The 15,954-nt window shown below is 34.9% G+C and overlaps 1 protein-coding gene across 2 annotated transcripts in view; it reads right to left on the reverse strand.

Annotated features, from left to right (window-relative positions):
* Positions 1–3,810: 3,810 nt before the first annotated feature.
* Positions 3,811–15,954, reverse strand: part of CBLB (Cbl proto-oncogene B) — a 66,805-nt gene continuing 54,661 nt past the window's right edge. The window contains exons 15-20 of one of the 2 annotated variants that reach the window (XR_014492446.1): positions 13,914–14,002; positions 13,696–13,824; positions 12,302–12,445; positions 11,456–11,575; positions 10,604–10,732; positions 5,989–6,223 (exon numbers count right to left, since the gene is read on the reverse strand). Coding sequence is in view for 1 of the 2 variants with exons in the window: in XM_083362028.1 (XP_083218154.1) it covers positions 5,967–6,223; positions 11,456–11,575; positions 12,302–12,445; positions 13,696–13,824; positions 13,914–14,002 (739 nt within the window). In the remaining variant the exon portion in view is untranslated. Of the gene's footprint in view, positions 6,224–10,603; positions 10,733–11,455; positions 11,576–12,301; positions 12,446–13,695; positions 13,825–13,913; positions 14,003–15,954 lie in introns of both variants that reach the window. The other variant, XM_083362028.1, reaches the window with a different exon arrangement.

The following is a 15,954-nucleotide window of genomic DNA, read 5'->3' on the forward strand; positions in this document are numbered from 1 at the left end:
CAGCTCAAAGTCTATTGGAATGGCCAGCTGTGGAAGGAAAGCTTTGCAGTGGCCAGCATGTGTTCTTTCTCTTTTGAGTTTTTCCCTTGGGAGAAAGGCAGCATAGAAAGGTTTCGAGGCAAGCATGAAGAACACTGCCCCACATCTGAATTCTAATAGTAAAAGGAAAATGCTGGAGCCACAGGAGTATGGGTGTGTAGATGTGGTTGGAGAAAGATTTGTGAAGCTGAAAGGAAGTTGGAGAAAGGAAGCATTTGCAGAAGAGGGAATGGAGCAACCATTAACTCAATGGTGAAGGAAGAGTTGACTTCAATTTCATGAAACTTAGCAGCAGACAAGCTGAAAGGAAAAGCAGAACTCAGCAGTTTCACCACACCAACCAGCAGTGCTGAGGAATTAAAAATCAATCAGCAGCTGGTAAAGCACCTTTTCCTTTCATCCCACCTCAGCCCAGGCTGAGAAACTACCAAGCTTCAGCAGCAGTTTAGAATAGCAGCTAGCAACAGAAGTAAACTTGAAGGTGGCTAAAGGATGGCTAAAGACTTTGATGTAAACTCAAGCAACAAAGAAGAGGAAGACATAAGTGTGTGCATGGTAATACAGGTATAGCATAAGATACCATAGGTTTGTAATAAAAAAATCTATTTCTAAAAAATATGTAACCTAGTGTAATAGTTATTGTTAAAACTTTAATAATAATACCTTAACAACAGAGAAATTATGCTATTTATCATTAAATTTGGATAACTATAGTGGTGCAGTTCCAAGATTCTGACTGGGTAGAAATTGCCTTTTAATACATAACAGAGAATTATTTCCACCAGCTGTAGTAACATTCATCGAAAAACATCACAAGCTAGAATAAATGAACATCCTACTGGTGTTAATTCTTGCAGAATGACAACGCTTAGCAACTTTTTTTCAAAAAAGTTGGTACTACTTAATAAACCATGGGATACCCTGCAAAATCAAATAATACTATTCAAATAAACATCAAAAAAGGAAAAATAGTCAAGGAAGAAAATTGTAAGAAATCAAAATTTCTGAATAAATTCTGCAGGCAAGTGAAAATATATTTTCTAAGTATACTATCTTGAAAAAGGAGTTCCAGATAGTCAGAAAACAAAGACATGAATAAAGATATGACACAATATACTTTTTAGTTAAGTGCTTTTAAAAAATATTGTATTTAGTTCTCTAGTGCAGCTTGAATTTAAAGGATTATATAAGCACAAGCAGCAAAGTAAAACTATTTTTTTTTTAAAATGCATGTAAAAACAAAATTGTAAATTGTAATCATATTCATGGGTAAATTAAAGTAAAAAATTCCCACAAGAAATCCTTGTCCTCTTGCAAAACCTTTATTCAGATCAGGATAACTGCAACCCAAATGAGAAAAAGACTGGCTCCTGTGTGCAAAGAGGTAAATAAGGATGTATACCTCTTTATTCAAGTTATATGAGATATTTAAAATCAGCCAGTTTATTGCAGTCTTAGACCAATACAAAAGTCTGTCCATGAGTGATCTATAAGTACCTATAAATCTATCTTAACAAACCATTAAATAAATTGTCTTAAAATTAAAATACATCTAAAAAAACTGACTAGCGCCCATAACTAAGAACCAAAAGGATTAATCTGTCTAGGCTGTATATGGGATAGTATCTAAAACTACATAAATATCACATACAAAATTTACATATGGTATCTGAAGTAACATAAAAATTAATAATATATAAAATTATGTATGTGTGGCAGTTCGACATATCAAGGTCTAGTGGATCATGCTGCTATACAAAACCTAACCATGTCAGTTATAACAAAGGGCAGTTTATCTGGAGGCAGAATCTGGACTTAGGCCAGATTGTTTTGTATAGCAGCATGAGTAAATTGTGAAAATGAGAAGAATCTGCAAGCAATCATAATGAAAGTCATGGAACTTAGTGAGAATATGAGATTGATATTAAATAAAGACCAAAATAAGGACAACAGGTAAAACCAGGCTTAGAGTTGATAGTGAAGATATTGGTAGATAGCTTCTGCCTTTAGGATCAACCATCAACTGTAAAAAAAAATCAGTCACGAAATATGCTGCAGACTACCAACTTGGCAATGTATCCATGTAGGCCTTGGGAAAAATATTCAATCTATGCCTACAAACATCAGAATAGTGCAAGTAATAGTATTCCATGTGACATTCTGTGGAAGTGAAAACTGGACTTAAAAAAAAACAATAGAAAATTATTGACGCTTTTGAATGTTGTGGTTGAAGACTCCTGAAGACTCTGGACAGCCCAAAAAACAAATGGATCATTGAGCAAAACTTCTGATTAGAAGCACAGATATAACTACAGTATATGCCTACAGATAAGGAAATCAGCCAATTTTTATGTTACCCAAAATTCTTTCCCCTTATTACATATTAATTCAAGCCTATTTTCATGAATTCTAAATAGGATAAAAATCTTCAAAATGACACAATTTTTGTTGTTTTTGTAAAATGCTTTTTAAAATTATTTTAGGGGGCTGAATGCATTTTTATATGACCAACGAGATTTTGTCCAATTATGATTATCTTTGTGTTATAAACTTCACTGCTGAATTCTACTTAATGGTAAATAGATGTGTAGGTTTATAGCTTTGGGAAAAGTGAATTGAATAAGCTTCTTTTTAAAGTCAAAATAAATTAAAGATAACTGATCAGGTATAGTAGTGGGATGCCACTGATCTCAGCTGTTAATGCTTGGTAATGCTTTGTGCATCACACAAACTAGTCCTATAAGACAACATGCTATTATTATTGATGCCAAGCCTTTATTGTGGGCATCCCTGTAAAACAAATAGTTACTAAACATATTCTTGAGGTCTATTGTTTATGAGGAGACAAATTTTGCATAGACAAGTCTTGAGCGAACTCAAATATTTCTTTACATTTCAACAAAGGATAAATGATTCAACTGCTATTTAGGATAGTAGCTAAAACCTATAAAAACTATTTTGCAAACACACATCTATTCATTCTGATGCTTGCATAAACATGTGTGGGAATGATGTGTTCCAGTATAGCAAAACCTGGGTGTTGCATGATAGAAAACAAAGAGAAGTCATTTTGTTAACATTAATTTTTATAAAATACCTTACAAGAACAATATAGTAACTTCAGTTTACATAATATTCAGAATTGGAAAAAAAAGCTGAACAAAATATAAATTGATCACATCACTATTTTTACCACATTAAACAAGTTTATAAAAAGTATTTTTCTTTCAGATAAAATAGTTATTTAGAAGAAAAATATTCAAAATAAAAACTATGGAAGTCCTTTCAATGTCAGTCTGAGAAGCATTACGTTCCAGGTCAAAAGGCTGTGCCTGATTTAGAACTCGCTTGTCTGCTTCCAAATGTATCAAGCTTTAAGACACAAATTAAAAACATTTACCAGGTCAGTGCAAAGTAAAGCTTCAAGCTGGAAACAGGAGAAACAGAACAATGTTTCTGGTCCAAAATAAATTCACATTATAAAAAGTCATTAGGTATGTGCTCGGGATAGAAAGAAACTTGCATTAGATAATGTTAAAACAGAGGCTTGCTATTGAGATGCTGAGTGTGTATTTGTGCTCTAAAATGTGGGAAATCATCAGCACTACTGGTAAGCATCACTATCTGTTTAAACTACTTAGAATTGTCTAGCTGTAAGGCAAGGGAGGCATAAACTGTGCTACCTGTCCCTCAAGCATATGTGAGCCCAAAGCCATTCCTAAACTACCGTCTAATTGTAATTTTTAAAAATAAATCAGAAAAAATATTAAATATGTGGCAAGTAATCATTTTATTTAAATCAATTTAGATCTTGTACAGAAACTCAAAGCCAGCAGCCTGATCACCTCGACTTGATCAACACTTCGAATCCAGCTAAAGAATGTAAAATAAAAGTTAAAGTATGATAAAATTATTTATGTTTTTGAATGACTCTCCATTGTAGAAATATAGTCATACTTCCAACCTAGCAAGTAGCTTATGGATAGACTCCAAAACTGATTCATTTAGGAACTGGTCATATAGCACAATATGACTGCTTAAATATGTTTGTATACAGAAATCTTGTAAAGATCATTTGCTATTACACATGTATAATTTTCCAAATGACCAAGGATAAAAGATGTAACACTGGCATTACAGAATACAGCATACCTGGCTTCTTATATTACTTGCAAATTTCACTTATCCAAGTCCAATCTTTGTGGAATGTTTACTACCGCTTTGACCTGTCAAAGGCTTCATCAAATGCTGAAATACTACCAAACCATACCATATTCTAGATGTTGTACCTTTCTCCCTCAATTATAAGGGACCAGAGAAGACCGGAGGGTCAACCTACACATTTGTATGTCTCTAAATTTTATACTATGTAACATATTAACTTGAACAGGTCAGTGATGGTGAACCATGCCCAAAATGTAATATAAATGCCAATGTCCTCCAGCAAGAACGTATTTCATAGATTTAAGAGAAGATAGAGAAAATAGCCATTTCAAGATTAAGTTTGTATTCAGTTTACCCTATTTCAAATCAACAATTTCTGTTACGTTTTTAAAAATAGAAATTGGAAAATCTAACTTTTCAGATGTGTGGACTTCAACTCCTAGAAATCTCCACCTAACATGCTGAAGTCCACACATCTTAAAGTTGCTAAGGTGGAGAAACACTGATCTAGGGGAAAATGAAATCAGTTTTGTGATTATTCTAGGTTTAATTCACTGAATTCAATTCACTGAAAAACTTGATTTGGCTTGTGCTTCAAAAAATTACTACCAACTCAAGGCAGGAAAATTAAGTTCAAGAATACAGACACAACACAATAAGTTGATCTGGGGACTGAATAAACATTTAAGATAAAATGTAAATTAATTAAAATCCTTGTAAAATTGGTTGATATAGAAGTAATAGAATTCAGCCACAGTATAGAAAATTTAAAGTGTTCTTAAAATGATTCTGTTCCTGCAAAGCTGTAATGAAATAATTATCTACACAGGAAATTAACCAAACACTTCTTCCCATAAGACAAAAATAATAATTCACCTGGCCACTGATAATAAAATTCACTCTGATGGATTTCATATATATCTGCCAATATTAAGGCACACACAGCCTTTCATTAAGGTTGTCAAGAAACAAAAGTCTAATTTCAATCCCATACCTTTTGGATTTTGAATAACTCTATCAAAAAAGATTTACATTTCCAGGTCATTATCATGCAATTCTGTATATTTTAATCTTGTAAGTTAACCATACTGATCTTGAAGCTTAACAACCACATGTCAAAGAAAAGCTACCCAGTGTTGTTGGTCCAAATCCCTTTTAAAATAGACCAGTAACAAAGTAACATACTACACATTCATATATATTTTTTTGCTTTGTTTAAATAGCAATGGTCTACCAGAAAAATAAAATCAGTAATGAAGGCCTCACTTTTCTTGCATTTTATTTGAGCCGAAATGCAAAAAGCTTTTAAAGCTCCTTGAAAAATAAAAATGGAGAGTGCAATTATATATGTATAAAAAGTAAGTAAATGGGTCAAATCAGTATAAAGACAGCTGGAAATGCCTCACAGTAGAAAATATGAACAAGAACACAGGAGATCAACTTTAAAATTGTCATTTACCATCTTGTAAACATGGAAAAATGCATTTCACAGATTAAAAGTTCATGGGAAGTAAACTTCTTTAAATTATTTGTCAGTTCAACCCTGATTCAAAAATATGGCTAGCAAAAATACAGATTTAATTCACTTATATCTTGAAGTGAGCAGTTGATCTTAAAAATTGTTCCAACTCATTCTTTGAAGATACATCCAGGAAAAAAAATCACTCTTGAATCCCATCTCACAATTGTACAATATTTCTCGTGTTTACACACACACACACACACACACATGGAGAATTAGGCTTGCTGCAAGATTTTCCATACTATAGATTGAGTCGTGGGGAAACTGATGGAGGAAAGCAAGCAAATTCTCTTAGAATGCTCCGTGCTACATCAAGATTATTCTGGGCTATTTCAAGGGCCCTCTTCACTTCTTCAAAAGAATAACCTTCTCCCATAAGTTTTGCAATCTTTGCATCAACATTTTCTATAGGTGTATTATGTGCCTTCCTATGGTGTATTTCTGGAGCAGTCCTACGAGGAAGTGGTTTTGGAGGCCTGGCTGGTGCTTGCGAACAATCTACACAAAAAGAAAAAAAGGAATGGTCATTTTTTTATGGAAAAAAATATTGCTGGCTAATTCAAAGTCATTGATTCTAATCAACTCTTACTATAAAAGGTAATTTCCGAATTTGAAATGGACTGTGGATTTATACATATTTAACCTTTGCACAGATAGGAGCAAAAGAACTATTATTTGTTTTGTTTGGTTCAAGAACAAGCTCTACTTGTTGACTCAGCCTTCAATCCTTTCGAGGACCCAGATTGTTGGGGGCAATATGCTGACTCAGTAAACCGATTAGAGAGGGCTGTAAAACACTGTGAAGTGGTATTTAAGTCTATGTGCTCTTGCTATTGCTACTAGATGTTACCAAACCATACAGGAGAGGTATAATTAAAACTACTTCATCTTAACTTTAACTGATTTCCTTCAATATTTTCTATGAAAATGTGCTTTTTTGTTCACATTTATGATTCCTCTGTTATAGCAATGTTTACCTCTATGGTGTGCAATTGCAAATATTATTATAAAGTATTATTGGAATTTATGGAAATCAGGGATAGCATTTTAAAGCATAGTTTAATAAATACAAATGCAAATAAATTATCTCAAAAATAGAGGTAGTTCTCAATTTATGACCACAATTGAGCCCAAAACTTCTATTGCTAAGTGAGACATTTGTTAAGTGAGTTTTGCCCCATTCATGACCTTTCTTGCCATATTTGTTAAGTGAATCACTGCATTTCTTTAGTTACACACTTGTTAAGTGAATCTGGCTTCCCCATTGATTTTGCTCGTAAAAGGTTGCAAAAGCTGAACACATGACCCCAGGACACTGCAAACACTATCATAAATATCAATCAGTTGCCAAGTGTTTGAATTTTGATCAAGTGATCATGGTGATGCTACAATGTAAGTGTGAAAAACAGTCATAAGTCACTTTTTTCAGTCCTGTTGCATGGTCACTAAATGAACTATTGAAAATCGAGGACTACCTGTAATTACATACCAAATGATCTTCCATTCTTAGGCATTCCCATATATTAATTACAATGAAAGACAGTAAGGATTTTTATCAGCTTTCTTCCTCCTTCCAAGAGTATTTTTTTAAATGCTAATGTCACACTCTCAGCTCTGGGGTTCTGTGCTCTATACAATCTTTATCACACAATTAGTGTTAGTATTTATGCTGTTACATGGTATCTTAACCATACATAAGAGCTGTATTATTTAGTTATTTTCAGCTGTGCTCGCAGTAATAATAATTCCTATGAAATTGATTTTAAAAAAACTATTCCATAAATGGTTACACCAGTTCTGATCATAAAATGGGCTGAAATAAATATAATACATGCTTTATTTTTATTCAAGAATATAAGTATTGTTCACAATATTTTATTTGATTTGGGTGAAAAAAACATGAATCAATTCTCCATGAACATAATCTACAGAATCTAAATATACAGTATTTAAAAAATATTTTCAGCTAGTACACAAATTTCTACAATTTGGTTTCAATATAAATTACTGATACAAACATTTCTGCATTATGATATTACTTGCAATGTGACTAAGAAGATGAATATTTAGAAACATCTATTTCAAATAGATATCTTAATATTTGAATATTTTTTAAAATCTATTTTAAATTGTCAGCAGTGAGAATCTTCCAGTAGCAACATTAATACACTTGTTACTATCCAAAGTCCCACAATTAATAGATAGGAATTTTATATAATACATGCCAAATTATGGGTAGAATTAGTAAACAATGAGGAGCCCTTGATGCTTCCCGAGCTTAGTTATTTGCCAAAGACTCTACACAGTTCAACCCTGAGCTACATATATTGTCTTCTATTGGAATAAATAATACATGTAACTTATGCATAGCTATTACAGCATATACCAAGCATACCAACATCTACATTAAAAAGCTACCTGGATGATTTAACTTGCACAAAATGCATATGGGAACATATTACATAAAATTGATGAAATTGAATTTTGGAAAAGTTCTGTATTACTATTAGTTGCATTACTATGCACACCAAAGCAATATATTATAATAAGAGTTTGAAAATATTTTTTCACCCGTACTATTAAATTAGAACCTCAACCCCCTGAGGCAGGACTTGCTTAGGTTAAATTTAAATTCATATACTTAGTAAGTATAGGTACATAAGAAGTTTCTACTGTTCCAACCAAAGTGCAGGGGATTACCTGCTGTTTTTAAAAAACTGTTACCACAGCTTAGACTTTCTGCCTTCAGCTATCTAATAGTGTCAGGATATGACTTGGTCCAAGTAATGCCTGTAATGGACTCCAGCTGGAGCAGAAAAGCTAAATTAAGATTGTGTCTCCTGAACTTGAGATTGGTTCAACAGACATTCATGTACAGAATATCTCTGTTCATATATTTTCCTGGAATCTTTAGAAATCTAAACTTTAGCAGCATAAATTCAGCTTTGTTTAGCTTTCCTCCTTTTTTCAGTATTTCATTACTTAGGGAACTCTGGGCAATGAGATAGGTCAGGATATCTGAGCATTAAGACATGATGTGGGACTTATTGGATATTCCCTAATTCACTCAATTCTGTATTTTGAAGCAGCTTATCAGCAGAGTTTAGAATGGTCAAACTTTATTATCACCTCCCCCAGTAAAGTATACTGGAATCTCAAAGACCACTGTAATAATTTGCAGATTATTTCAATAATAAAATTGCTGGAATGCTGCTTTTGACATACTTTTCTCAAGTGTCCAGTCTAATGGTTTAATATACAGGAATGCTCAAATGGCAGACAAGACACTTCACTTATATAGCCTTATACTTGAGGACTGCAAGCCAATAATAACTGTAAAAGGTAAAGGTAAGGTAAAGGTTCCCCCGCACATGCGTGCTAGTCGTTTCCAACTCTAGGGGCCGGTGCTCATCTCCGTTTCAAAGCCGAAGAGCCAGCGCTTGTCCGAGGACGTCTCCGTGGTCATGTGGCCGGCATGACTAGACGTCAAAGGCGCACAGAACGCTGTTACCTTCCCACCGTAGTGGTCCCTATTTTTCTACTTGCATTTTTACGTGCTTTCGAACTGCTAGGTTGGCAGAAGCTGGGACGAGTAACAGGCGCTCACTCTGTTACGCGGCACTCGGGATTCGACACGCCAAACTGCCGACCATCTGATCGACAAGCTCAGCGTCCTAACCCACTGAGCCACCGCGTCCCTTAATAATAACTGTACCTTTCCACAATAAATCTTAAAGGAGATAGTAACCTATTACTGAAAAGCTCACCCTGGACCCCTAAAGTTAAACCCACTACAACCCAATTACAAGTAAATCTTCGTTACTAGAAACATAGATCACCAAATCAAAGTTGTAAGGTGTATCTTAAGTCATCAAGTCCAACTATCAAGTCATCAAGAATACAATTTAAAACATCCAATAAAAATATATTGTCCAGCCTTTCTGTGGGCAACATGCTTAATAATGTAGCAATTGGCTAGATGCAGATATTTTCAAATGACATGATTTTAACTCTTGCCTGGGTTTGCAAATGAGAATATCAGATATTTTTCTGTAGGAGATAAATACAATGTAATTCTACTGATGTTTGATGTCCACGTAGTTTAATACCGTAAACCACAGTATTTCTGTGGCTTGTCTCTGTGAGTTGAAGATGCTGTATTACAGTGAATCCACTCCTTTTTGCACAGAGTTGAGTGACTATCTCTCCACCCTGGCAACAATACTGTGGTGTACTTCAGGACACTTTTTCCCCTCAGTGATACCCAATATCTATAAAAAAAAATGCTCAGAGATTATCTGGCATTTGAGGGTTAATAATGACCGGAATGTTGACGACAAAATTTTTTGTAACCGCTAAATTAGGAGAGGCATATTCCAAGCCAGGACACGGAGTAGATAAAAGCCAGTAAATAGAGCCTGTATCATAGAATGACACATAGAATAATACAGAATGGGTGGTTTCCACATGAGAATTTCAGAAATCTGCTTGCTCTAAAAATGTTGCTCCTAAAGACATTATTACCATTGGAACCTAACTGACACGTTTCTAGTTTTGGTAAATGTACTAATTATATCTTTACATGGATGGGAACAGTTTAGTTGTATTTGTTCAGGAAAAGGAAATGTCATATTTAGATTACTGTATAATAGGCAACAAGGGTAGCCTTGTGCTTGATCTAGAGAGAAATGCACACAAAATGTGGCATAGCAGGTTGCTAAGTGTGGCTTATGATCATGCACATGTTATGCTTCTGCTGAAGTAATTGCTCATTTCTAATTCAGTATTATGCCAGGTTGAAGATTCTGCTTTTTACATATAAGGTCCTAAATAATGTGGCACTAGGATACCTAATAGATCAATTATGCTGTTACAGACCTGATTGATTGATAAGATCATCAGAGGAGGTTCTGCTGTGTGTGCCGAGACTGACTGATTGTCATCTTGCGGTTACTCGCAGACAAGCCTTTTCTGTAATGATGCCTGTACCATGGAATGTTCGGCCACCTGAAATTCATGAGGTACCTACTGTTACATCTTTTAGGTACCTTGTGCTAGGATTTCCTTCTATCAATGTTTGATGGATAGTTTTGCTTTTGCTTAATACTTTACTTTGTTTTTATTACTGTATTGTTGTATTATTATTTAATCCTTTTGATTGTAAATGTCCAGTATCTAACTGTAAGAGAAGCACTATAGAAACATTAACAATGCATCTTGAGTTTGCATAATATTTCAACAGATGTAATTATGGATTTTTTCTGGTAGTGACTGTGATGTTTTCCTCTCTTTTTATGATAGTAGTGAACATATCGATACTAATACCACATAGCACTTTTGTTTATTATAACTATTGTAACCAAGAGTGACTCCCAGCAGTTTATAACACAGAAAGAGAAACACAGAATAAAAGCTAGGAATGAAAACAACAGCAAGTAACCCTGATGCCCAAACCCAGGAACAATAGTAAAGCTCTTTGGAAATGATTTGGAAAAGCTCTAGTTTCACTGCTTTGAAAACAAATTAAAATGTTAATACAAAATAAAGCTCTAGAAAGGGGGGTGGGGAGAGGTTGATATCCTAAATCACATTTTCTCCATTTCTCCATTTTCAATTTTAATATACTTTCTGAAATTTAATCTGAAAGATTAAAGTGACAAATCTTTTGAGAAATTATGGAAAATATAAACAGTTCTGTAATTTTATTCCTGTATACTGGGTTTTAATTACCTGAAGAAGTTGGCAGTTGGTCATAATCCTGGGATGTTCTGTGGGCCTTTATATTTTCACCAGCTAATCTTCTAACAGGTGGTAAAGGAACTGAGCCATTTGTAGGATCAAAAAAAAGATCTGTGAAGTGAAAGGAAAAAAAAGATCATTTTGTGTATTTCTGTTCATAGGACTTAAATTGATAAAAAAGTAATTAAAAAGTTAAAAAATACACAAGAGACGAATGATGTAATATGCTAAATTTTAATTTAATTGAGTTGAGTTGCAAGGTCCCCTTCATGCAAAGGATTCCTTTCTAATGTGGACTTCACCTTTTTAATGGTTTACTTTGCTAATCTGAGAAATTATGGTCAATTTTAATCAACTATTGAGATATGCCATAAAGAATTTACAGAATTCTTTATGCAGGGCTGTCAGGGCACGGAAGAACCCAGACTGCTAAACCCACTGGAGACAGTTGTCTTGCGGTCTCCTCACAAGGAGCTGTTTGGAGCACTTGTGGGTGATCTCAATTCTTCTCCTTGTCTGGCCAGCACTTCATTCCTCTGGATGTCAGCTCTGGTTTTTTCAGAGTTGTCTTTAATCTGCCATTTCTTCCCAGATGTCAAAACTCCAAACAAAAACTAGTACTTAATTTGCATATCACTATACCATTAATAGTACATATTTTGGAAATGTAGGAAATTAACTTGTTTTTCTACATAACTTCATAACTTCAATTTTATAGTATACACCTCCAAATCCATGGTTAGATCTATGCTGACAAGTAGTTAAATAATTGAGAACATTTTTATAATTAAATCTCTACAGTAAAATAAAATAACTATCACCATCACCATCTCTTACCAGCGGATGGGTGGTACAGTTCATGTCCAGACAGGGGTCTATTTCCTGCAACAAGTGGTCTTGTTTGCTCAATGAAGCTATGGCGTGCAGGAGGTGGTGGAGGTGGAGGAAGGGAAGGTGGTGGATTGTCGGACAAATTTTCACCTGTATTGACAAAGAAATTATATAAATCCCTTATCAGATAATTTTCCAAAAGTTTATCTAGCAGTAAAGTGACTTTAATGCAGATCATTCTTGACTTAATATTACAATTGAGTCTGGAATTGTGATTGTAAGCTGTGGTTGTTACATGGGTCAACACAACAATATATATTTTTTTTGGAAGAAAGATAATCAATGCTACCTCAGTTCAGATATTTGAGACCAACACTTCAGGATTCCAGTCTAGACTTGGTTAGTAGATAAACGAATTTGGAGAAAACAAATTTCTATTGAATCAATCTTCAGTTAAACTCCAAGGCTATTCTGATTAACACTGTAGAAGTAAAATATCTTTAGCTAAAAAGTCAGAATAAAGAGGGGAGGGAGGGGGAATTTTCAAATACTTTTAGCTCAGAATATTCCTTATGAAATGTAACTCCTATGATAAGTGGATCCTTTGAATCTCTGTCCAGACTCAACATTTCTGCTAATAGAAAGCCATATTTCTTCATTTCCTTGGTCAAAATCAATCAATACATCACCGTGGGGACCTTCAGTCAATACTACATTACTTAGTATTTTTGCTGATATAGTTATGATCATTTGAGATGGAATTAATTTTGATTTTGAATAAAATGTCCACATCTAGCTAAATTTACATGTGGAAGACAAATACATAAAACAGGACAAATCTTAATCTAATATTACTAAATATATTATTTGTAGAAAAATGTATTATTATTTTGAACTGACTACAGAATACAAATAGTCCTCGCATTATGACACAATTGAGCCCTTTCTTTCTTGCCACAGTTGTTAAGTGAATCACTTTAGTTGTTAAATTAGTCAAACCGTTGTTAAGTGAATCTGACTTCCCAATTGACTTTGCTTGTCAGAAAATCACAAAAGGGGATCACGTGATACTGGGACACCACAACCATCATAAATATGAGTGAATTGCCAAGTGTCTTAATTTTGATAACATGACCATACATGTTACTACTACTGCTACAATCATAAGTGTGAAAACTGGTCATCAGTCACTTTTTCAGTGCCATTGTAACTTTGAACAGTCACTAAATGAACTATTGTAAGTTGAGGACTATATATACACTCATAAAAATCAATGAGGCTTCATCTACTCAATACTTAGTACAGCATCTTAGATTTAGTCTACAGTATGTATAGCTTTCTTTGAAAGATTTATTATAAGGAGCTTGCTGTATTGGAAAGAAAAAGAAAAAGAGAATAACCTGGAGGATGAACAAGCAAGTCATAATCAGAGGACGTTCTATTGAGTAGAGATGCATGCTTCAAATTTTCCCTCAATGGAGGTCGCATAGGTGGCAAAGGTATTGGGATAGTAGACTCAAAGGCTTCTCCTAAATACCAAACATTTAAGATACCTTAATTTTTAAACTTTCAAAAACAGCATGTTAATTTTCCCCCTCTAAACATGCACTATTCATACCTATATCAGGTTGTTTCAATTTTTTCATCTCAGATGAAGTATTGTGCATTTCATTACTTATTCCAGAGCACTGACCATTCTCAAATACACTGAAAGCAAAATAAAACCTGGAGTTTTAATCACATAGAAGTTACATGGAATTAGATGCAAAAATAAAATGCAAAATGAAAATACTTAAACTAGTATAAGAAAATTTAACTTCAAATAATATCAACTCTTTCCCTCTGCCCCCATTTTTAATGACTATCACATATCTTAATTTTTAATAAAAGACAGCATCATTTTCTAGCACCACAGAACTCAAACCAAATGAAGTTTGATGATAGGTGACAATTATATTTTTTCATATTTCTATAAAGCAAAATACATACATGAATTCTGAGAGAGAGAGAAATGAGAATGTATTTAATTTCTATAAACACCCATCTCAACAAGTGACCCTGAAAACAATTAAAATTGTACAAAATATATGGGACCAGGTAAAATTTACTATGTATATTAATACAGCCTGGAAACAGGGCTCTTAACACACTGAAAGTCCAGGCCTCAGCACAAAACCAAGTCTTCATGGCCTTGCAAAAGGGCAACAGGGTCAGGATCATCCTGATATCTGACGGGAGGTATTCTAAAGGGCAGGAGCTACAGCAGAGAAGGGTTGATTTCCTGATTTCCGCCAGGCAACACTCCTTGGCTGATGGGATCTGTGGCATGCCCAATCCACCTGACAGAATTGGACAGGTAGAAAAAACTGGGAGAAGACCATCCCTTAGTAACCTGATTGCAGATGATAAAAGGCTTTTCAAGCAATAGCCAGCTCCTTGAATTGCACCCAAAAACACATTGGAATAATGGTAATTCACAAAGTAGTGATGTTACATGTATCAAATACCCCACATGTTTTACTATGCATAAAGTTACATTCTGTAACAGTTGAAGCTTCTGAGTGCTTTTTAAGAGCAGTCCCATGTAGAAAGCATTACAGTAGTTCAGAAAAGAGATCAAAAGGCATGAATGACTGTCAGCAAAAACTCCCTACCTAGAAATGGATACAGTCAGTCACCTTATAGGGGAAATGCACAGCATAAAAATTTAATCTATAAATCAATAAACTGGCATGCTACGCTAAGGTGTTCAAAGGCCCTTCTAGCCACCACTGCCACCTGATCTTCTAGCAGGAACACTGATTCCAGGAGGACCCCCCCGATTGTGAACCGGTCCATTTGGGGCAGTGCCTCTATCCAGAACTAGTGGTGGCAAAACGTTATCACCACAAGTCCCAAATATCCAAAGACACTCTGTTTTGCTTAGGTTGAGTTGAAAACCAATGCATCCCATCCAAACTCTTACAGCTTCCAGGCACTGACATAGGACATCCAAAGCTGGTTAGCATCAGCATATTGATGATACATTACCCCAGACTATTGGGACACCTCACCCAGTGGCCTCATGTGGATGTTAAATAGGACTAGAGAGAGAACTGAGCCTGAGGTACCTCACAAAGTAGGTGTCAACTTACAAATGAGCATGGCTACAGCCATTTTTCCTTCTCATTCTAGGTTGCCACATTGGAGGGAGGGGGGTTGCCCAGGTGCTTTGCTAGTCAAAATATTCTTTTGTCTCATGGGAACCAAGGTCATCAGCTGCTCCCGAGACTAGGCGTTTCATAAAAAGCCCGCCAAATAACCATACTGGGGAATGTAATTGCTTGTGTATCCAGATTTGGTTTCACTTTTGATCGTGCTGATACTTTGTAACTAATAAACAAGTTCTTTGAGGAATTTGCAAGCCTCAAGTTCTGCTTTATTTGTCTCCGTCTGTCAGAACCATGGCATTAGGGGCCATAGCTTGGAACTCTACCCCCAAACTAGAATGGACCCTGGAGAACAAAAGAGAATCAGAGCAACACAATGCTGCTCACCCCCAATTCCCAAAGATGGTACAGAAAGAACCATGATCAATGGTATCAAAGGCCACTAAGAGGTCAAGAAGAATGAGGATGGTCACACTACTCCCATTTCACTCCTGCCCGAGGTCATCTAAG

This window comes from Vipera ursinii (genome assembly GCF_947247035.1).
Source record: "Vipera ursinii genome assembly, chromosome: 4".
In the NCBI taxonomy this organism is placed as follows: domain Eukaryota; kingdom Metazoa; phylum Chordata; class Lepidosauria; order Squamata; family Viperidae; genus Vipera; species Vipera ursinii.